General features: G+C 42.9%; 2 protein-coding genes across 8 annotated transcripts in view; both read left to right on the top strand.

The window, feature by feature from the left end:
- The window catches only part of pxylp1 (2-phosphoxylose phosphatase 1), a 221,004-nt gene that overhangs the window by 34,250 nt on the left and 161,976 nt on the right, over nt 1–24,778 (top strand). For 6 of the 7 annotated variants that reach the window (XM_059947812.1, XM_059947859.1, XM_059947837.1 and 3 more), the window contains exon 2: nt 2,405–2,537. In XM_059947812.1, the coding sequence (XP_059803795.1) occupies nt 2,453–2,537 (85 nt within the window). In that variant the 5' untranslated portion in view covers nt 2,405–2,452. Of the gene's footprint in view, nt 1–2,404; nt 2,538–24,778 lie in introns of those variants that run through there. The other variant, XM_059947848.1, reaches the window with a different exon arrangement.
- On the top strand, nt 9,063–11,702 carry LOC132404859 (uncharacterized). The gene has a single exon (XM_059989423.1). It carries the CDS (start codon nt 9,245–9,247, stop codon nt 11,507–11,509), a length of 2,265 nt encoding a protein of 754 aa, XP_059845406.1. The 5' UTR covers nt 9,063–9,244; the 3' UTR covers nt 11,510–11,702.

Here is a 24,778-nt window from a genome sequence, read left to right as displayed (position 1 = left end):
TTCCTAAAGGGAAGTAGAAACTAAATATTTTAAATACCTTTAAGGCAGAGGTAGGTAAATGAGGGCAGGGCAAAACTGTAGGCAGATGCAGATGTGAATGGAAGATATCAATGAGATTCACCATAATCTTATTGAATGGTATAGCAGGGCTGAGAGGCTGAATGGTCCACTATTACTCCTAATCTGTATGTTTGTATGCTAGAATTGGAATTGGTTTATTATTGACATGTGCTGATGTACAGTAAAAATCTTGTATGCTGTCAATACAGATTATATCATTACACAGTGCAGTGGGGTACAACAGGGTAAAAGAATAGCAATGCAGAATAAAATTCAAAGTAAATTTATTATCAAAGTACATATATGTCACCATATACAATCCTGAGATTCATTTTCTGTGGGCATTCATGGTAAATACTAAGAAACATGCTAGAATCAATGAAAGACTGCACACAACCACTGTGCAAAATACAACAAACTGGGGAAAAACAAAAATAAATAAATAATCACTACATATCAGGAAATTGAGAAGTGAGTCGATAGGTTATGAGATCAGTTCAGTGCTCGGTTGAGTGAAATTATCCCCTCTGGTTCAGGAGATTGAAGGTTGGGGTTCCTGAACCTGGTGGTGTGGGTCCTGTGGCTCTTGTCACAAACAAGAGAAAACCTGCAGATGCTGGAAATCCAAACAACACACGCAAAATACTGAAGGAACTCAGCAGGCTAGGCAGCATCTATGGGAAAAAAAGTACAGTTGACATTTCGCGCTGAAACCCTTCGGCAGGACTTACAGTTGATATTTTGGGCCAAAAACGTTGACTGTACTTTTTTCCATCGATGCTGCCTGGCGTGCTGAGTTCTTCCAGCATTTTGTGTGCGTTGCCCTGAGGCTCCTGTACTTCCTTCCTAATGGCAGCAGTGAGAAGAGAGAATGGTCTGGATGATGGTGGTCCTTGATGATAGATGTTGCATTGCTGTGACAGCACTCCATGTAGATGTGCTCAATGGTGGGGAGGGTTTTTTCCATGATGGACTGGGCTGTATCCATGAATTTTTGTAGGCTTTTCCATTCAAGGGCATTTGTATTTCGATACCAGGTCAAGATGCATCCAATCAATGAGCTCTTCATCGCACATCTATAGAGATTTGTCAAAGCTTTAGGTGACAATACAAACCTATGAAAACTTCCAAGAAAGTAGAGGCACTGCCATGCTTTCTTTGTAATGACATGTTGAACCCAGGACAGATCCTCCGAGATGAAAACACAGAGGATGTTAAAGTTGCTGACCCTCTTCACCTCTGATTTTCTAATGAGGACTGCATTATGGACCTTTGCTTTTGTCCTCCTGTGATCAATAATTATTTCCTTGGTTTTGCTGACTTTGGGTGAGAGGTTGTTGTTGTGGCACCACTCAGCCTGATTTTTAATCTCCATTCTATATAAAGTATAACAGCTACAGGGAAGGTGCATCGCAAGTGAGCAATAAGGTGCAAGATCCTATGAATTGAGGTAGCTTGTGAGTTCAAGAGTCCAATTTATTGCACTGGGGAACTATTTAATAGTCTTGTAACAGTGGCGTAGAAATTGTCTTTGAGTCTGGTGGTATGTGCTTTTAGGCTTTTGTATCTTCTGTTCACTAGAAGAGAGGATCAGATCAAATACATCTATTTTGCACATTTATATCGAAACATAGAGTGAAATGCATCATTTGCATTAACAACTAACACAACCTAAGGATGTACTGGGAGAAGTGGGAAGATGAGACTAAACAATCTTGGCTAAATTTGCATATGAGCACATCTATGGACTATTTTTACTGTACCCATAGTCTGTTTTTATCAATTATGCTATTCTTTGCACTGTTGTAACTATGTGGTTTTGTGCAGGTCTTGTAGCTTTAGTTTTTGGTCTTGTTTTGTCTGGTGGATTTGGAGCTCCTTTCCGTGGATCGCGCTAAGACGGTAGCGTGATATTAATACGCAGCAGTCTCTCCTGACTCTGGATTGGGGATTGCCAAACGTTATGTGGATTTTCTAGTGTAGTCTGTTTAGTCATATGCTTTTGTGATATCATTCTGAAGGAACATTGTCTCACTTTTTAACTGCATTGCATTTGTGGTTTCTAAATGACAATAGAGTGAATCTGAATATTTTAGAAGAATGTAGCAGAATTCCTTAGCTGGTGAGTTTGATCTTATAATTAAGTGTGCCTGTACTTCACCCTAGAGTAAATGCAAGCCATTAGTCAGAACTAAAAACTATTCAAAAGTAAGGAAAATTGCCATGGCAACAGAGGCTTCATTCTTTGAGTTCTTTCCAGTACCCAATTACATTGTTGTACGTTGAGAATTGACATTTTCATTTTTTATTGTGCCTTACTGCCTTATTGTATTTGCTTTCACAGGAGGGAGCGAGTTGGAAGTCCAGTCATAATGGAAATGTGAAAGCGTTTATGACAATGTTATTCCGAAGTCGTTTTCTGTTTCTGCTGGCAGTAGCTGCCTTGCTGGCTGTCCTAAGCCTCAGCCTACAGTTCTGTAAGTACAGTTATTTGCTGATTTATTTCCAATTAGCAGATAAGCAGTAATGATGATGCAAGGTATGAAAATAGAAGTGAACTCTGGAAACAGATTTCCCTGTTGCTCATGTGACAGGTGGCCAGATACTTGAACACTCTCGCTGATTAACAATGAGGTAGCAAGGACGAAGGTCAACAAAATAGTTTTTTGTTAATTTGGAACAGCATTAACTCTAGAAAAATGGGCCAACCTGTAACCATTTTTGATGCATAAGTCATACAGAAAAGCCATTTTATGCTTCATGACCGTTGCCTGTTGCAATTCTGCTCAACATAAAATTGGATTGAGCACATCCAAATATGATGCAGCTGAGTGCTGCTCCTGAAAATGACTTGCTCTTATGTTCCCTGCAAAATTACAATGGAATATTGCACGAGGTATAAAGCCGTATGATGTGATTTCCACTTCAGCTACTGACCTTTGATTCCGGTGAAACAATCCTAGTTGAACTTCTGGAGTGTTGTGAAATTACGTCAAGATGACAGTTTACTGCATATCGCTTCCGGAAAACTTATTTGTTAAATTAGCAGTGCTATGCAATTGAATGTTATCTTTTACTCTGTGCGTATTTTCAGTGATGAGTCCCCATGAAATTGGTGAGGATTAAAGTTTAATGCATTTGTGGTAATCTTCTTTTTGGATTAAATGTAATCTGTTCCTGAAAACCAACCTTGAAATGTCAGATAATACACTCATATTAAATTTTGAGGTTATGTCTGATATATTTATTTCAATTATTTTGAATCTATTATTTGTAAAATAGCATACCTGTGATCTAATAGCAAGATTATTTCTGAGAAAGAACTCCATGATCTATTTCTTAAGTATGTTTTGTTATCCTCATATTGGTGTTCTGAATAAAAATGATCATTTCCTTAATTTCTGATGATACAATCTTAGTTACTGCTGAAATGAGTTCTTTTGAGTTTCCCCTTCTCGTGTCACCATAGCATAAAACAAAATGTTTCAAAGAAGTTAAATTTCAAAGAATGCCAACTGTTTGATCCAACTCACAAATGCATCAGAAACATGAAAGTGAAATTAAAAGTATGACTGTCAGTTCTGAGCCTGAGAACTGTTGCCAAGAGTTTGTAACATATCTCTTGAGTTGGGAAATATCTTGGCTGGCCTAAAGCCCATGTATATTTGTATTGAGGCATGCATCTAAATGGGCGATAAACCCACCCTGATGCAGGTATTAAAGGTATTTAGCAATGTAAACTGGGTCCATGCTGTTAGAATTCTGGGTGTAATTCCAATATAATTGTGCAGGACATGTCTTTAGTAAACTCTGGTTATTTGTAGTGGAATCTCAGCATCCCATCCAATGATTTTCACTGGAGAATATTTCAAGACAGTCAGAAAGAATTTCAAACCCTATGGTACCAAGGGTAGCTGGGATGTGCCTGCTAGTACCAGAAAAATATTGTGCCACAATGTCTGCCTGGGCTGAGTTTTACTTCACTTTGTCATCACTGGTTCAGTCCCTCTCTATAAATGGAAACTTGTGGATCAGCTTCCTAACTAAAGTAGCTGGCATCCAGCAAACTCCACACAGAGAGTAGCACCAACTATTTGTTCAGTGCCCACTAATTCCATATTCTATTCCAATGTGTCTCAGTGGCAGATGTGCCTCAGGTCTCAGACTAATCAGGAAGTTGAACAATGCTTAGTTTTCAGATTTCTCTTATAGGTCGGAGAAACTTGCATACAAGTGGCAGAATTATTTTCAATGTCAACATACATTTAAATCTATTTTTCACTGCTGAGTCCAGTGAAACTGTTTGCTTGGGACAAAGGTGAGGTACCATCATGTCCTCTCTGCCCTGGCCGAGGAACCCTGAAACACATCCTCAGCAGCTGCCAGAAAGCTCAGCGAGATGGCCACTACCACTGGTACCATGACCAGGTTCTGAAAGCAGTGGCGGAAAGTATCTACTCGACTATTAACAACAGAAAGAACCACCACCAACCCAGAAAGCCTTTGTTAAAGCTGGAGACCAACCACAGCCTCAGCCCAAGCCTGATCAGCAGCAAGCATGTTCACTGCGGCATCTGACTGGCAACCGAAAGTCGATCTTGGCAAGCAGTTAAAGTTCCCTGTCTTCATCACATCATCATCCCTGAGGCCTGACATGGCTACAGAATTCTATTAGAAACTGCGGAGCAGGTGGTCATGGTAGAACTGACAGTTCCATGGGAAGACCGGATTGAGGAGACATTTGAGTGTAAGAAAGCCAGATACCACGAGCTAGTAGAGCTGTGCCAGAGACAGAGGTGGGGGGGGGGGGCACAACGCAAGCTTATAGAGGTGGAGTGTAGAGGCTTTGCTGGCTCTGCTGTGTAGCTCCAACTCATTTCTTGGCATTATGGGGGCTGATAAGTAAAGAGCCATCTGGATCATCACAGAGGCTTCTGAGTGGGCCTCTAGATGGCTGTGGATCAAGAGGTGTGACCCCTGGGCCAATGCTACTGGCACAGAATGTAGGGCCTGATCAGCCCTGCCTAGCTCGCCTGGGCCAGAGGGTCTGATTTTGAAAGACCCGAAATGCTTAATGACCCCATGTTTAATCACTGATAATGGGCCCAGCACATTCTAGGATGCAACTCAGCATTAAAAAAATATTTAAATCTACAGTTCCACAATGTTATATCTGATGAAAGAATGAAATATGTTTTTCTATGTGGAAGAACAGACAGTTTGAACAATTTAATCATGAAGAAAATGCAGTTGCAGTGTATATGGAAAGTTCTGTGCAGTTCAAATGTTTTCATGCAAATTAATCTGTAGTACAGCCAGAAGTTCATGAAAGAACCAAAATTAGTTCAATCAGATTTCAAGAAACTTTTCTGTTTACATTGATGCAGTCCAGAGTATTTTAAATCATGGGATTATCACATCAGAGAATGGTTAAAGCACAGAAGGAAGCCGTTAAGCCATTGTGTCAATCTGGTTCTCTCCCAGAGCAGAGGAGGAAAAATAGAGTCCAGTTACTGGAAGAACAGTTTGTACTCGACTCACTAAACTCCTCCAGCAAATTGTTTGGTGATCTTGATCAGAGCAGTTCACTCTTTTCACAACCCTGTAGTATATTTTTGCAAACATTTTCTCACCAATTCTTAACCAGTTTCCTCTTGAAGGCTACATGTGAACCTGCTTCCACCACATCTGCAGGCAATGTGTTCCAGGTTCCAAGCACACATGGTGTAAAAGGAAAGCTTCTCATGTCGTTATTAATTCTCCTCTTTTTGACAAATGAGTAATCCAATTTCTTTACATTAAAATAAACTGAAGCTGCAGTACTGTGCAAACATCTTAGACACACACATATATAGCTAGTGTGATCAGGACTTCTGCACAGCCTTGTATATGTCAACATGGAGTGGAGTGCTTGATTGTAAATCTGGTGGGAGCAAAGGGTGTTGGGAATGGTGAGGGAGGATTGTGGGACAGATGGCAGAGAAGGACTGCCAGGCCAGAGGTGTGATGCAGGTGCAGACACTCCAAGCCCTGAGACACCAGGCAAGGTCATTTGATTCCAAACAATTAGTTTATTGATCATTACAGAATGTCTCTCTGCTGCTTCCCATTCCCTCCCCTCTCCCTTCCCCTTTTCCCAACCAGGATTTCATTATTCCCCCTCTCTCTGTCCCCTTCGCATTCTTGGCCCACAATAGAGATGCACATCAAATCAGGTTTATCATAATATGTTATGCAATCAATGTTTTTGTTTGTGACAGCAGTGGAGTGCAAGATGTAAAATTATTACAGTACTGTGCCAAAATCTTAGGCACCCAACTATATATATCTGGATGTGCCTAAGACCTTTGCACAGTACTGTAGTTTTATAAGTACATGTGACTCAGATTTAGCACAAGTGTAATAAATATGTGCTTTCTGAGATTCTAAGATACATGCATTAATGTTCTCCTCACACCTTCCTACATACTGCATAGAACAATTCAGTAAAACAAAATAGAATTACTGTAATAACCATTTGGTTCTGATTTTAAACAGAAGGAAATTTTTAGCCAAATGTTTGCCAAGAGGTTGGCGGTAGGGGAGGAGAGACGGCTAGGATGTGCTGGAAGAGGAAAGCGATGGAGGTGGTGGGTTGTTAAAATTCTATTATTAGAAAAGAGCCTGGATATTGGATGCTTTCTAGAATGGGCCTTGTAACTCCAATTCCTGAGCATATTGGATCTCCTTATTTTAGTTGTACACACCCTGCTCCACAGTTCCTCTAGTCTGGTAAATTGGATGTCTCCCATAGCTTCCTACACAATTAGTTTTAAAATGTGCATAGATGCTATGCTTCTTATAAAGTTAGATGGATTCCCTCTTTGGTGTGAAGCTGAAGTTTCATGACTTTAGCCTCTATTTAGGATCCTACTGTGTTCTCCCTCCAGACTTTCAAAAGAAACATCCCAGGAGTTGTTATACATGACCAGCACTATGATTTCAAAACTCTCTTCCTCATTTCAAAACTCGGTGTTCTCTTATTTCTCTGCCTATGTTCCTAAGTGTTATGCTGTACATTTTATGAACTTGAAAGTATCTGAAATCTCAAATGTAAAGTGCATTTTAGTTAAGGTTATGGTGTAGTAATAAAGATGTGGCTTTGATTTAGGTTTATAAAGTTGAACGGAATTAAGAGTTACTGGAGCTGTCCATTTCTCCCTTGGTTAGAAGAAAATGAGTTAAACATTGTGTGGTGAACTATGTGCCTGTCGGGACACGCCCCTGCTGACTGCTCCTGTGGCTCCTCCCACAGGCCCCTGTATAAAGGAGACCTGCGGCCTGAAGATCGGCCTCAGTCTCCAGGACCTTGTATGATAGACACTCACTCCTGGTTCCTTCTTCCAGTCAATAAAAGCCGATATCTCGCCTACGTCTCAGTGTGAGTTATTGATGGTGCATCAATTTTATTGACTGGAAGTTTTAAAACATGGAACCCGTTTTGCGTCCGGACCGGTTGGATTTGGACCCTCAAGACCCTGACGCAGCTCTCGCTTTTGAACACTGGCTTGCATGCTTCCAATCGTACTTGGCGGAGCTTCGTGCGACTGAACCCGCCGTTATGCACAGAATCCTACTCTCGAGGGTCTCCTCCAAAGTTTACTCCTTTATCCGGGACCTGCCGACCTACGAAGGGGCACTGGACGCCCTCAAACGACAGTACCTGCGGCCGGTGAACACCGTCTACGCAAGACATCGCTTAGCTACCCGGCAACAGCGGCCTGGCGAATCGTGCGCTGAGTTTCTCCGAGCACTACAGACACTCGTCCGAGCTTGTGACTGCAAGACGCTCACGGCAGAACAGCATGCGGAGCTGCTGGTGCGAGATGCCTTTGTGACGGGACTGAGGTCAGTGTACATGCGCCAGCGACTGCTGGAGAACTCGGATCTTACCTTAAGCTCGGCGATAGAGAAGGCCAACGCTCTAGAAGCTGCGCGGCATAACGCCGACGCTGTCCAGTCGCGCGATTCCCCGCCGGTTTCGTGGACGCCTCAGACCCCGCCACCGCCGGCTCCCGGGAGCGAATTCGCCAACGCCGCCGCCAGTCGCCATTCCACGAGCTCCCCGACCCAGACCACGGCTGTGGCCCGTAAGAAACTCGTGCCTTGTTATTTCTGTGGCCAAAAGAAACATCCTCGACAACGCTGTCCAGCGCGAGAAGCGACCTGCTCCAGCTGCGGAAAGCGGGGCCACTTCGCCAAGGTCTGTAAGTCTCAACCTCGAGCGGAGTGCAGCGCTGCGGGTGAAACGTGGGGGCCGCCATCTTGCATGCCGGGATGTGGGCGGCCATCTTTGTCGACGTCAGCACGCCCCGCCCCCGATCCTCGGATGCTGACCGGGTACCCCGGATGTGAGCGGCCATCTTTGTCGGCGTCAGCATGCCCCGCCCCCGACCCTCCGATGCTGACCGGGTACCCCGACGGCGATCCAACTCTGGCCACTGTGACTCTCGACCAAAGCGCCCCACACCAGCTTGCAAGATCCATGATGGACATCCAGGTGGAGGGGCATTGGACTGGATGCCTGTTTGACACGGGCAGCACTGGGAGTTTTATTCACCCGGACACAGTGCAACGCTGCGGACTTGCAACGCGGCTGGTCAGTCGGAGGTTCCATTTGGCCTCTGGGTCGCAGTCCGCAGACATCCGGGCGGGTTGTGTAGCGACTTTGGTGGTGCAAGGCACAGAATATCGGGACTTTGAACTGCTGGTCATGCCTAATCTGTGTGCACCTGTGCTATTGGGGCTGGACTTCCAGAGCCATCTCGAAAGTGTGACTATGGTATACGACGGGCCCCTCCCACCACTCACTGTCAAGAATCCTCAGTTTTGTGGGACTTCTTCACATACCCCGCTACTGACCACACACACACACGGACACACACATCCCATCCAGAACCAGGCCAACAGCTGCGCTACCGACACTTGCAGCCTCTCCACTCTCAAGATCCCTCCCCCACCGCTGTTCGCCAACCTGACCCCCGACTGTAAGCCTGTGGCAACCAAAAGCAGGAGGTACAGCGCGGGGGACCGGGCCTTCATTCGGTCGGAGGTGCAGCGGCTGCTCAGGGAGGGGATCATTGAGCCGAGCACAAGCCCTTGGAGGGCCCAGGTGGTTGTTGTTCGGACTGGGCAGAAAAATAGGATGGTGGTGGACTATAGTCAAACCATCAATAGGTTTACGCAGCTTGACGCATACCCCCTACCCCGCATCGCGGATATGGTCAACCAGATTGCTCAGTATAAGGTGTACTCGACAATAGATCTGAAATCCGCTTATCACCAGCTCCCCATCTGCCCAGAGGACCGCCCCTACACCGCCTTCGAGGCGGGCGGCCGGCTCTATCACTTCCTGCGCGTCCCTTTCGGTGTCACGAATGGTGTCTCTGTCTTCCAGAGGGAAATGGACCGGATGGTGGACCAGTACCAACTGCAGGCCACATTTCCCTATCTGGATAACATCACCATCTGTGGTCATGACAGGCCAGATCACGACGCCAACCTCCAACGGTTTCTCCAAGTGGCCGCAGCTCTGAACCTTACTTATAACAGGGACAAGTGTGTTTTTGGTACCACCCGCCTTGCTATACTTGGGTACGTCGTGGAAAACGGGGCTATTGGGCCTGATCCCGAACGTATGCGCCCCCTGTTAGAGCTCCCTCTTCCCACCACTCTCAAGGCCCTCAGACGGTGCCTGGGGTTTTTTTCCTATTACGCCCAATGGGTCCCCCATTACGCAGACAAGGCTCGCCCCCTGGTCAAGTCTACCTCGTTTCCCCTCTCTGCTGAGGCCTGCGCGGCCTTCAACTGCATTAAAGCGGACATTGCCAAAGCTACGATGCATGCAGTGGACGAGACCGCTCCCTTCCAAGTGGAGTGTGATGCCTCCGATTTCGCTCTGGCTGCTACCCTTAATCAGGAAGGCAGACCAGTAGCATTCTTTTCTCGCACCCTCCAAGGCTCTGAAATTCGGCACTCCGCGGTGGAGAAAGAAGCCCAGGCCATAGTGGAGGCTGTTAGGCACTGGAGGCACTATCTTGCTGGCAAAAGATTCACTGTGCTGACCGACCAGCGCTCGGTTGCGTTCCTGTTCAGCAACCAACAGCGGGGCAAGATCAAAAATGATAAGATTTTGCGGTGGAGGATAGAACTCTCCACCTACACCTATGATATCCTGTACCGGCCTGGCAGACTCAATGAGCCCCCTGATGCCCTATCCCGGGGAACATGTGCTAGCACACAGCTCGACCAGCTGTACGCCCTTCATGCACAACTTTGCCATCCGGGGGTCACCCGATTTTACCATTTTGTGAAAGCTCGGAACCTGCCGTACTCCCTGGAGGACATCAGGACGATGACCAGGGACTGCCAAATTTGTGCCGAGTGCAAACCGCACTTCTACTGTCCTGACACGGCACAACTTGTCAAGGCCACCCGCCCTTTTGAACGCCTGAGTGTTGACTTTAAGGGCCCCCTTCCCTCCACTGACCGCAATGTCTATTTTCTCAGTGTTATTGACGAGTTCTCACGGTTCCCCTTTGCCATCCCCTGCCCCGACACCACTGCCACGTCCGTCATAAAAGCCCTGCGCCAGCTCTTCACTCTGTTCGGGTATCCCTGCTATATCCACAGTGATAGAGGGTCCTCCTTTATGAGTGAAGAGCTGCGCCAGTACTTGCTAGCTAGGGGCATTGCTACCAGTCGGACCACGAGTTATAATCCCCGGGGTAATGGCCAGGTAGAGCGGGAGAATGCCACAGTGTGGAAGGCCACACTTTTAGCCCTCAAGTCCAAAGGGTTGCCGGTCTCTCGATGGCAGGAGGTCCTCCCTGAGGCACTGCACTCTATCCGCTCTCTGTTATGTACGTCCACCAATGCCACCCCTCACGAACGCCTATTCTCTTTTCCCAGGAAGTCTGTCACTGGGACCACCCTACCAGTTTGGCTGACGTCCCCGGGGCCAGTGCTGCTCTGGAAACATGTGAGGAGCAATAAATACTCCCCGCTGGTGGAGAGGGTTCACCTTCTCCATGCGAACCCCCAGTATGCTTACGTGGTCTTACCTGATGGGCGGGAGGACACGGTCTCCATCCGCGACCTGGCACCCGCAGGTGCAGCAGACCACTACCCTGAAGGCTCTCCGGTAACTGTGAACCCTGCACCAGAGGTGACACCGTACTCACCAGGCCCTACACAGACTCCTCACGACACTTGTATACCGGGCGTTTCGTACGCATTTATACCAGGCGCCTCGCACATGCATGAGGGATCACCGGCGCCTAGTGGGCAAGAACACGCGCAACCCCCGTCCCCTGTGCAATCGCCAATGTTGCCGGCACCTATGCGGTCACAGCCGGTGCTACGTAGATCGCAGCGACAGATTCGACCGCCTGATCGGCTTGACTTGTAAGAACCTTCGCTACATGAGGACTTTTTCAAACGAAGGGGGGGTGAATGTGGTGAACTATGTGCCTGTCGGGACACGCCCCTGCTGACTGCTCCTGTGGCTCCTCCCACAGGCCCCTGTATAAAGGAGACCTGCGGCCTGAAGATCGGCCTCAGTCTCCAGGACCTTGTATGATAGACACTCACTCCTGGTTCCTTCTTCCAGTCAATAAAAGCCGATATCTCGCCTACATCTCAGTGTGAGTTATTGATGGTGCATCACATTGTCTCTACTTGGAGAGTGATTTTTACAGCATACCTATCTGTACTATGGAGCAGGGTGACTGGGGAGAATGGTGAGACAGAATAGGACAATTTTTTGGAGGTTTATTCAAAAGAGTGAATGTTATTTTTTGTAATAATTGATAAGAATTTCGAATAGTTTCACTCCAATTTTCAGAGCTAAAGATATTATGGAATGGGTAAAAAGAAAGAAGAGATTAATCAACAGTTCTGATCCACTTTTGAACAAAATTCTAAAGTATGCATGAAGGTGTTTCAAAAGTAAAATGCTGAATTTTGAAAATTGAGGTATCAAGTGTAGTAATTTCAAAATTGCTTCCTACACATTACATTGCACGGTGTACAAAGGTGCATTCTTTGGGCAACAGATAAGATCTGAGTAAAGGAAAGCTATAATCTGAAGGATTGGAAAAGACAAAAGCTATTGCACAGAACATAAAACTAATGTGTGAATAAAACTGAGCTCTGTGGGAAAATATATAATTTTAATAATAATTTTCTGCTCCCAATTCCAGCATCTGCACTATTTTATGTCTCTGTATGTTCTCTAACTTGGATTCATGTCAATACGTGTAAGGTTTGTTACCCAACTCCTCCCTCCAATTCCTTTCTCTAAGTGAACCAATTATATTTTTAAAAGATCTATCCCTTCCCTTTCCTTATTTAATGACAATATGAATGAAATTACAGTACTCTTTCTTGAATACTAGAAACCTTTAATATTTCTGTCCAGTGTCTATCATTGATACCATATGAGTCCAGACGGAAAAAAGGCTGTGGGATTTTGACTCATATCCATCACCCTCATTTCAAAATCATGTTGAAAGGTCTCCATGGGCACTCATTTTTTTGCCTTCCTAAATGCTAGTAAATTTATTTTCCAATAGATCTGAAATCCTTCCATCTCTGTTTACCTATTTACAGTAGGGAGCCTCATTCACCATCACATTATGTCAAGAATTTGATTCTATTCTACCACAATTTTCCATCTGTTCATTTTACTGAGGAAAGAGGCACACATTTTCTGTATCTCTGACGGTGATAGAGAGAACATAAGAAAATTGGTGCAGGAGCTAGCCACATGGCCCCTCAAGTTGAGTCTATCATTCAATATTATTATCTGCTTCTTCATCTGTGCCAGTTCCCCATTGCCCTCAGTTCTCCAATTTTTCAAAAGTATATCCGTTTTCTCTTTAAATACTGCCGATGATCTAACCTCAGATCTTGGAGAACTTGGAAAATTGCTCCATTCCACTCCTCAAGTGTTAACAAGATAGTTGATAGCTACTATTCTTGCAAAATGCCGTTAAAGATTGACTTTCCAGTAGGAAGTCACTTGATTTCATGGGCCTGCCTCATCGGCCTGCTCTCACTAGCTTAATATCAGAACCCCAATTTAGTGTGCTTCCCCTCCCCTGTAAAATTATATCAGCACTAGGATGTTATTTACTTATATCAAAAGTCAAGCCCAGCAAATGTGCTAAGAGAGATGACAGGAGAAAATTGAATTGAACAGCTTGGTTTTAGTGTTCATTTTTTTTTAAAGTGATGAGATTGTGGCTGGCATACTGATGGAGATGTGTGCCTGAATGGAAAGCAATTGCTTTCAGTAAAGTTCAGCACATTTTCTTTTTTTTTGCTATTCCAGGCTTTCAATAAAAAGTTGATACTCACAGCCTCTTCCTGTGGTGTCCAATGGCTGATCGTTATTTTTGATTTATGCAACAGATGAAGGAAATAAATCTGCACAGATTTTGGCTCACCAAGTAGTCGTTAGGTTCAGCCTTCATTAGCTTGAATGATTGAGCAAGCCTGACCTTGCATCCCTTGAAAACAATGTATGGCCTGTAGAAGCTCTGGGAATAAGCACTGGCTATAGCAAAATGCTGCATGAGTCATATCCCTGAGGCGTAAATCTTAACATTGATGTAACACAGTTGCTAGATTAGTCCTTTCTTCAGTCATCTGGACAAATTCTTGCAATGCTATTTTTGAGACTGTGTTTAAAAGGAATTATTCTTCTCCAGTTTTTTTCTAGTTTATGCTATAACAGATGTGACTCTCTAGAGGATTACATTTATATAATATTGTCTATCATTTTTTTTACAAGGAACCCCACCAATAAATTTCCCAATAAGTAGTAAAAAAGTGATCATCTCCTGCATCTGAAACTTCCTGAATTGGAGTTGGGTCTCTAATGGCAGGGGACATGATCACTGGGAGTGTCTACACTGACTGATTTCTCTAATCCAGAGTACAAAGTTTGTACTGCTGTCTCACTTTGTATTGAGTCACTCACCACAGACTATTAAAGACTTAACACCTTACCCACTCAGGATATATTCGGAATTCTTTGGAATATTAATTTTAGTTCCTTCTTGTTGCTTCAAAAATCCAAATCTTTCATTCTCCACAATTTGCTTGCTCTGAAATGAAATATTTGGATGTATTCTGACCTTCATTGGTTGGTAAAATTTATAATTTGTCCCTGGTGTATCTTACAGTTTTAAAAGTAACTTATTCTGTTAAATAGTCCTGCAGTGTTGGATTGATGCCATACATTATGTGTTTTTCTCTTCCATTGCAGTTATACCAAACAATCAATGAACATGATAGCTACGATGATGTGCATGTTCATGGTCTTCTCTATCAGTCAAATAAGACCATCTGAATTTTGGTGGATACTTTAGATCAGGGGTTCCCAACCTTTTTTATGCCATAACTAATCCCAGTATTTGAGGGGTCTGCAGAACTCAAGTTGTGAACCACTGCTTTAGATACATGCTTGTTTGGTTCCATTCTTTCTGAAAGCTGTTTCACTGAAGAAGCTATTATCAACAATCAGACACACCAAGAACTGGCTCTGGAAAAGTAGCTGCATGTTATCTTGAGGCTGAAGTTTGGTGTCAAGAAAGCACTGAATTTTTTCACAAGCCATTTGATTACTTTTACTTGAAGCATTCCTTCTCACTTGAAACACATCTGCAGAATGGTTGCACAATTTGTCAAACCTCAAATTCTGGGTTCCATTTCTTATCTGGAAAGCCAAATAAATGACATTGGAACCTTACTCAACCAATTTGTATTTATGTAATGATGTTAAATGTAACAAAATATTCCAAAATACATGACATATAGATGTAATAGAATACTTGTGGAGCCAGGAAGTGTGAGCCCTGCAGTTATTTGCTAAAGAATCTGATGTCTGTTCTGTATGTGAAAGTGGAGAGTGAATTTAATGGAGATTTAAAAAGTAACAGAATATTAATTCTATAAATTCTTCTTTGCAATAAATTAATGCTTGTACATTTTGCAGTTGTTTGGAGTTCATTGGGCTATCTTACATGTAATAAACACAAACTTTTCAGTGCAATCTCCTGCCATAGTGGGAGATTTTTAAGCAGCAATCTTTAAATGCAAATTCATACTTGTTGAGGTAGGTGGATTGGAAATGAAACTGAGCATCACATGTCCACATCAAATAATGGGACATTGTGCTAATGGGGACATTTGGAGCAACGATCGGAATAATTGAGGGCAAAGTTAAATAGAATGAGAAACCTGAACTAACACATTGGATATGGAGGTTTCCTTGCAAAAGATATGCTGGTGTTCTTGTGGTAGATTCAACAACAATGGCTTAGCTTAAATTCAAGAAAGCCCTTTACTTTGAGTCTGCTTGTATTTTGTGCCTGCTTCTGAACAGAATCCAAATGTTGTAGTAGTGAATTCAGATGTGTATAGCGTTGCTGTATGCATGGTGCAATGTTCCTGTTCTCACATGTGGAACAATTTCTGGTTGATACGTGCAGAAGTGCAGGCTGCATTTAATGGTTGCCTTTGAAATCTGTTTTATGTGGTTTAGTGGGACATATCTGTGTCTCTGCCATTTAGATAAATTTATTTCAAGTAAAATGCAATTATGCCTTCTTCTTAAAAAGTGGCTTGAATTGAGAATAACTAGTTTCTGTTGCAGTTCTGTGGGTTCCGAGATGACTGATAATTCTGATCCTGATTCAGATTCTGATCAGGTTATCATCATTGACTTATAAGATATGAGATTCGCTGTTTTGTGTTAGTAGTACAGTACAAAGACATAAAGTTGCTATATGTTGCAAATACAAGCAGTGCAACAAAAAAGGAATGATGTGGTAATATTCATGGTTCCCGAATAGTTCAGAAATCTGATGATGGAAGGCAAGAAGTGGTTTCTGACTTGTTGAGTGTGACTTGTTTCTGACTTGTTAAGCTCCTTTACCTCTTCCTGATGAGAAGAGAGCATATCTTCGATGGTGAGGATCCTTAATGATGGCTATCACCTTTTGGGGCCATCACCGTCCTCAAAGTACTGTGAGGAACCTAGCTGATTCTACAATCTTCTGCAGCACCTTGCATTCCTGTGCATTGGAACTGCCAATCAAGGCTGTACATATATTAAAATTTGTAATGATCTTTGTTGAGACAGTATACAAAATCTCCTCAAACTCCTGACAAAGTAGATTTACTGGCATACTTTCTTTATAATTACATCAATGTGTTAGGCCCAGGATAGATCCTCCAAGATGCTGATGCCTAGGAACTTGAAGTTTCTCACTCTTTCCACCAGTGACCCCTCAATGAGGACAGGTATGTGTTGTCCTTCCTGAAGTTCACAATCAATTCCTTGGTCTTTCTGATATTGAGTGTTGGATGAAGATAAGGCCAGTGGAGGACTGAGGCAGCTTTGAAGGCCCACAAGTTGAGTAAGTGGAGTTTAGGCTGTGATTGGCTGCAGCAACTGAATCCTATTTGTCTTGTTGACTACAAGTCATTGCCCATTGTTTTCATGGAAAAGCAAGGCGGCAAAAAGTGGTTTGACCCCTACTACTTCATTTTGCATTCTGCATGTTATCCAAAATGAAATATAATGAGCTAGGAACTCTGTCAATTGTAGCTTTGAATATATACATGAAGATCCTGGAAAAGGGCTAAAGACATCATGAAGGATCCTACCCAATATCTTCGTGGAATGTTTGTTCCAGTTCCATCAGGGAGGAGGCTACAAAGTATCCATTGCACGACCACCAGACTCAAGAACAGTTACTCTCCCCCAAGCAGTAAGGCAGATCAACACTTCCAGCCACTAACCCATCCCTCCACACCCCCCCACCACCACTACTTTATCATTACCTATCAGAGTCACCTTATGTGCCTCGTGTTACTTTATGAATGTACAATCAATATATGTATATAAGCATTCTGATGTACTCATAGTCATTTAAAAAAAATACTGTGTTCTTTATCTTTTTTTATGCTGCATCAAATCCAGTGTAACATTTTTTTTTCTTCTCCTTTACACTTGTGTACTGGAAATGACGTAAAACAATTTTGTATGGACAGGACTCCCTAGAATAGTGGTCACAAACTTTTTTAAGCCTAAGATCCCCTACCTCGGCCTTAGTGAAAGGCGAGATCAACCCCAGATCGTTTAGTTACACGCATGCACACCGGGCAGAAAAGACCGGAAGTAAAACCCTGCAACCCAGATGTAGAAATAATGCATAAACACCAGTTTTTTTACACCAATATTCTTGAGGACCAGCTGACGGGGGGTAAGGGGGGTGTCCAGTCTATTCTGCAATTTAGTTTTCGTGGCTCTCGGCACTTAGCTGCTGTCACGCGCTGCTCATGTTTTTTTCGCTGAGAAAACTCAGCGGGTTCGTCTTTAAGCGCAGGGTGCATGGATTCGGTACTGAAGCAATTTTAAGGGCTTCAATGCCTCATTAGACAGCCTCCCTGCCCAAACTCCAGCCTCTGCCCGCTCGCCAACAGACACCCTGGCCAGGTGCGGCTGGTCGTGGGTGGGGTGAGAGGACAAGGTCAGGGCCGGAGGTCCCCGTGCTGGGGCCACGGCGGTCACAGTCCGGAGAGAGTGACAGGCCCGTGCCTACCTCTCTTGTAGGATCTTTCAGCCAACAAAAGTTAGCTTCAGCAGATCGCAGCAAGGTAGCTGCTCTGCTACTTATGAAACCTTGAGTCTGAATTAGGTTGTCTGTGAATATTTTAGCACCGGGTTCCCCATGAACATTCGGTGTGCTAAACAGGTTCAGAGGCGGCACCCATCATCTGCGCTCGGGGCCAGTAGCATCGGCACTTCCCGCCGGCCGCGCTCCAGGCCAGTAGCATCGGTGGTTCTTGCCAGCTGCGCGAGGCGAACACTGGCGTGAGGGTGTCACTGCGTTTAGGTGACTGATGACCTTGAGTGGGTTATTCAACAGTGGCCGTGACAGGGAATGAGGAAAGGTGCAGCTGAAGTACACTGTGTAGTGCGGGGGAGCTACACGCATGCGCACTGGGCAGAAAGAACAGAACTGAAACCCCGCAACCCAGAAACAATCTCTCAACAGTATTTGTGTATTTATTTTTCTTTTTTTTTGGGATCTACTGGGAAAGTCTCAAAGATCGACCAGTCGATTGTGATCAACGGGTTGGTGACCACAACCCTAGAATGACGAGCCAGCAAAGCATGTTTGTGTAACCAGGCATAAACGAGAATGGCCTGGATTTCTACCATACTCCTAGTGCTTTGGTGTGAGGGCAGGTCAGAGATTTGATGTCTTTGTAAAGTGTCCTAAATTTTCAAAACTGCACGACAGCTTTCCAAGCCTAATACAATATAAAGTAAAATGGGATATTAAATGTAAAGCAGGATTCAAAGGACATTCAGCTATCTCTTCACTGTTCCATAGAAAACAATGGGAAGTGACTTGCTTTCTCTCAGAGTAATTTGTTATCTTTGTATGCCAACTTCCAATTAGTTATACAGAAAGGAGGATTTAGCGAACTTCTATTAAAGGATGCTGAAATGAATAGTCATAATTTATTACAGCATAGTAACAGGCCCTTCTTACCTGCTGGAGGGTCTCAGCCCGAAATGTCAACTATGTGTGTGTTGCTTGGATTTCCAGCATCTACAAATTTTCTCTTGTTTCTTCCGTTCTAACTCATCCGGTCTGTGCTGAACTGTTATTCTGCCTTTCCTATTAACCCACACCTGACCATAGTCCTCTCCTATCCATGTACCAATCTCTTAAATGTTGCAAGTGAACCTGTGTCCACCACTCCTGCTAGCATCTCTTTCCACTCTCATTCCACCCTCTGAGTGAAGATCCCCCTCAGGTTCCCCGTAAATATTTGAACTTTCACTCTTAACCTATGATCTCTAGTTTTAGTTGCATATGACCCCAGTGGAAAAAAACCCGTTTGCATTACCTTATTTCTAAACCTCATACATTTTTGTACCTCTATTAGAACTCTCCTCATTCTCATATGCTCCAGAAAATAAAGTCCTGACCTGTGCAACCTTTCCCTATTACTCAGGTCTTCAATCCAGGCAACATCCTTGAAAATTTTCTGTGTGCTTTTTCAATCTTATGATGTCTTTCCTGTAGGTAGGTGATCTGAACTGCATACAATACTCCAAATTTGACCACACCAACATCTTTTATAACTTAAAAATAAAATCCCAACTTCTGATTTATGAAGGCCAATGTAGCAAAAGATCTCTTTCTGACCTTATATACCTTTGACTCCACATTGAAGGAATTATGGAACTGATTTCCAGTTCCTTACCATTTACTGTGTATGCCCTATCCTAGTTTGGCCTCGTAAAGCTCAATACCTCACACTAGTTTGCATTAAATTCCATCTGCTATTTTTCCACCTATTTTCCCAGCTGGTCAAGATCCAACTGTAAGCTTTGATAATCTTCCTCGCTGTTCCAGTACACTCCCAATCTTGGGTGTCATTTGCAAATTGGTGATCTAGTTTATACATTATCATCCATTAATATAGATGACAAATAACTAAAGACCCAGGACTGATCTTGTGGTACACCAATAGACACACACCTCTAGTCAGAGGCACCAAAATACTACCACTCTCTGGCTTCCCCTGTTAAGCCAATATTTAATCCAATTTACTACCTCATTCTAAAGTCCAAGCAACTGAGCTTTGTTGAGCAGCCTCCTATTCAGGATCTTCTCAAAGATCTTGCAAAAGTCCATATATACATTCACTGCCTTGCCATCATCAATTTCCTGGAAAAGCTCATAAGATTGGTTAGACATGACCTACCACATACAGAGCAAACACAAAATACACAGCAGACAAAACAGCTTCCACCTGAGTTGGAGGGAGAACTAATATCCTTGGGGGTAGTACTGGTCCAGAGGCTTTAAGCTAGAGGTGCACAGGGGACTTATCCACCCTAATTTGCCTCAAGACATCCCACACCTCCTCTTTTTTAATCTAGATGTGATCCATGACCTCATTTCTGTTTTGTTTCGGTTCTATAGACTTTGTCCATCACCCAAGTAAATATAGATGCAACAATTCTATTTAAGATCTGTCTCCCATCTTTTCAATTCTGTATGTTGATGACACACTGAACTTCAAATGGATCAATTTTGTCTCTTGCTATCAGTAGCTCTTGGAATTCTCCTTCACATTGTCTACCAGAACAACCTCATGCCTTCTTTTAGCCTTCCTGAGAGTCTTCTTAAAAATTCTTTTGCATTTCTTAAACTCCTGAAGTGCCTCATTTGTTCCTTGCTGCCTGTATTTGCTTTTGTACCTCCTTCTTCTTAACCAATCCCTCAAAAACCCAAGTTCCCTAAACCTGTTTCCCTTGCTTTTTTTTAAAATCTGGAACATACAAACCTTGTTCTCACAATTTTCACTTTTGAAGGCCTCCCACCAACCAAGCATCCTTTTGCTAGAAAACAACCAATCCCAATTCATACTTGCTTTATCTTTCTGATGGCATCAAAATTGGTCTTCCTGTTAATTTAGAATCTCAGCCTGAGGACCTTTTCCATAATTGTCTTGAAACTAATGGACTTATGATTAGTCGATCCAAAGTGTTCCTCTACCCACTCTGCTGCACCTGGCCTGTCCCAATTCCTATTGGGAGAACCATATCACACGCTCTCTAGTTGGACCTCTATATATTGATAAAGGAAGCTTTCTTGAACACAGTTGACTAACTATCCCATGCAGTCCTTTTACAGTATGTGTGTCCCATTCAATATGTGGAAAACTAAAATTACTTATTATTACAACCTTATTTTTCTTGCAATTCTCTGCTATCTCTCAACAAATTTGCTCCTCTAAATCCTACTGACTATTGGGTGGTCTATAATATAACATGGTCATTCACTTCTTGTGCCTTAGTTTCACTCATGTAGCCTTAGCAGACAGCCCTCCAGTCTGCCCTGTCTGAGTAGTGCTGGGAGACTTTCCATGATGAGAAATAGCACTCATCATGCCGTAAGCTCACCTGCCTTTCCAAGAGTACTCCTGGCATTGAAACATACATAACTCAGAACATTAGTCCTACCATGCACAACCTTTTGGTCCTTGTCTTTGTATGTAGGCTTAATATCTACTTTCTCCAAAACCTCTCCACTCGCAGCCCTGACACTTAGCTTCCCACCCCTGTGCACCTCTAACTTAAAGCCTCTGGACACCAGTACTACCCCCAAGGATATTAGTTCTCCCTCCAGCACAGGTGCAAGCTGTTTTATCTACACAGGTCCTACCTTCCCTGGAAGGGAGTGCAATGATCTAAAAATCTGAAGTTATTCCTCCTGCACCATCTCATTAGTCATGTGTTAAACTGCATTATTTTCCTATTTCTAGCCTCACTAGCATATGGCACAGGTAGCAATCCTGAGATCACCACCCTGGAGGTCCTGTCCTTTATCTTAATACCTCATTCCCCAAACTCAGTCTGTTTGGCCTTGTCACTCTTACTGCCTAAGTCATTAGTACCTGACACGGACCACATCCACTCCCTGCTCATCGCCCTCCTTAAAAATGCCTAAAAATGACTCTAGGGAGGCATCTCATTCTCATCCACTGAACCCCCTGTCTATTACACTAATTAATGAATCCCCTACTGCTGCTCACCACTTCTCCCTCCTTCCATTCTGAGCCACAGAACCAGACTCAGTGCCAGAGACTTGACTACTGTAGCTAGGTCATTTTTCCCTCAATCATATCCAAAACAATATGCATGCTTTTGAGTGTACCTTGCACAGATTGCCTATCCACTTTCCCTCTCCTGGTGGTCACCCAGTTACTTGTGTCCTGCCCCTTAGGTTTAATTACCTCTCTGTATCTTCCGTCGATCAACCCCTCAGCCTTCTGATTGATTCAGATTTCATCCAACTGCAGCTCCAGTTTCCTAACATGGTCTTTAAGAAGCTGTAGCTGGATGAACTCCTTGCAGGTGTTGTCAGAGATACTGGAGGTCTCTCTGCTTTCTCACATCCAGCAAGATGAGCTCTCCACTGTCAAATGTGAATCTACATTTTAAAAAAATGCTGGAAACATTCAGGAGGTCAGTCAGCATGTGTGGATCCTCAAATGTTATCTGTTTCTTTTCCCATAGTTGCTGCCTGACATGTTGAGTATTCCCAAATATCAGTTTTTATTTCAGCTGAAACAAATGTTCTGTTTCCTGTACAAATGCTATAGATGAACTCTTCTGCATCTTTTTTTTTGTAGCTAACAAAATATACAAGTTCCAAAAAGAATGTAATTTCTATAAACCCATAGGAGCATCGGAGCAGAAGTCGTATGAAAGAATTAGGCAGTGTCTTCTCTGCTCCTTAATCATAGTTGATTCATTATTTCCTCTCAACTCTATTGTCTTTTCTTCTGTCCATATCCTCTGACAACCTCATCTAGCAAGATGCTGGCAATCTCTGCTTTAAATATACTCAAAGAGTTGTCCTCTACAGCCATTTGTGGCAATGAATTCCATAGATTCGCCACCATCTGACTAACAAAATTCCTCTTCATCTCTGTTCTAGAGGGATGTCTTTTTATCCTTTGGCTGTGCCACCTGGTCCTAGACTCTCCCAATATTGGAAACATCCTCTGCACATCCATTCTATCCAGGCCTTTCAATATTCAGTAGGTGGCAGCATCATGTACAGCACTTTGTCAAAGACTGTCTGCAGATCCTAGAAAAGAACATCTACTGACTCTGATTTTTACTTCCTCAAGGATTCCAGTAGTTTTTTTCAGGCAAGATCTCCCCTTAAGGAAACCATGTGGACTTTTGCCTATTTTCTCAAGCGTCCTGACACTTTGTCCTTAATAGTGGACTCTAAAGCCTTGTCAACCACTGATATCAGGCTAACAAATGTATATTTTGCCTCCCCTCCCCACTTTTTAACGAATAGAGTGACAATTGTGATTTTCCCATCCTCTGAAACTATTCCTGACTCCAGTAATTTTTGAAAGATCATTGCTAATGCTTCTACAGTTTCTTCAGCTATCTATCTCTATGGTGACTTCCAATATCTACCTTTATACCTATTAGCTTTCCAAGCACCTTTCCCTTAATAATAGTGCTGACACTCTTTTCTGCTACACCCCTGACACCCCCCCCCCCCCCCACACACCGACTCTCTCAGGTTTCTGGCATTTTGCTTGGGAAGACTGACATAAAATACTTACTCATCTCCTCTGCCATCTTTGTTCCCCTTTACTAATTCTGTAATGTCATTTTCCAGCGATACACTGTCCACTCTTGCCCCTCTTTCCTTTCTATTCTTCGTTGTAAGTATGATGAGTTAAACCATTTGACATTGTTTTGAAAAGTTTTAGAAGAGAATGACATTGGCCAAACACAATTGAAGTCAACTCAAATATAGTTAAGTTAAAAATAAATTTAAAAGACTATTTTTCAAGCATCAGAAGACATTCCAAGGAAACATTTGTTAATGCTTCTTCTGTTCTAATGTAAATGATAGTTTAGCATTGAAACAGAGATTTGAATAAATCTTTGTCCTCCAAACTTCGTAAAATATTATCTGGTAAGAATTTACCAATTGTATATCACTACTTACTGTGTCTGAGTTGATAAATTCTTCATTACTCTGTTGCGCCTGTGACAGTTCATGTCAATGTACTGCTGACAGATTTTTAACTTGGTCTGCAAGAAGACAGTCAGCTATATTTAAGCCTGTGCAATATTGTGGATGTGCATCATTGGTATGTGGAGATTCTCACAAACACATTGGATGAATACAGGTACTATTTTTAGAAAACTTCAGTCAATCATAGGCATTTACAACACAAAAAGAGGCCTTTTGATTGATCATTTCAATGCTAACTAAAAAAGCTACCATACTGATTCAATTTTCCAGTTCTTAGTCAATGACCTTTCTGGTTACAAGGGATTACGTTTTCAACATAGTACTTTTCAAATGGACTAAAGGTATTTGCTTCTACCAGCCTTTCAACCAGAGATCCAGACCCCATAAACCTATCTGATTTTTGTTTGCTGAGCTCTACCTTGTTCTATTACTCTTCTTGAGAAATAATTGCATTGACTAATCCTGTATTCACCAGAGTTTGAGAGAATAATAGAGGATCACATTGAAACATACAAAATTCAGACATGGCTGACACACTGAATGTAGGTAGTATGCTTCACTTGGCTCAGAGGTATAGAATGAGTCAAGATATAGAGTAAGATATTGACAACTGAGATAAGGAGATATTTCTTCACCCAGCGAAGGTTTAACCTGTGAAATTCTCCACCACATAAGATGACGGAGGTCAAAGCATTAAATATAATACATTCATGATGCAGGCAGAAAGATTTCAATAGACATCAAGGAATATTATGATAGTGTGTGAATATAGTAGAGAAGCATAGTATACAGAATTAAAGTATACTATAATTATATTAAATGGGAGAGCAGATTTGAAGACTGGAAAGCCTACCACTCCTATTTTGTATCTTCTATGATTCTTCGTTTCTACTAGTGACATAAATCTCTGCCCTTATTTATTGACCTCCTCAATGAAGGGAGATTGATCCATCATATTCATCCTAAATAGATCTCTCATAATTTTGTGCTTTGTTCCAAAATATAGATCTGTTTGTATCTGTGATTTCTGAAGTCACTGAATAATTGGTCATCTGCTT

The sequence above is a fragment of the Hypanus sabinus genome, chromosome 2, assembly GCF_030144855.1.
Source record: "Hypanus sabinus isolate sHypSab1 chromosome 2, sHypSab1.hap1, whole genome shotgun sequence".
Lineage (NCBI taxonomy): Eukaryota > Metazoa > Chordata > Chondrichthyes > Myliobatiformes > Dasyatidae > Hypanus > Hypanus sabinus.
The sequence above is the reverse complement of the archived record's forward strand: the minus strand, read 5'-3'. Positions and strand labels throughout refer to the sequence as shown.

Coding starts and splice junctions, on each gene's coding strand:
- LOC132404859 (XM_059989423.1), top strand. CDS start 9,245: ATGGTGGTGGACTATAGTCAAACCATCAATAGGTTTACGCAGCTTGAC.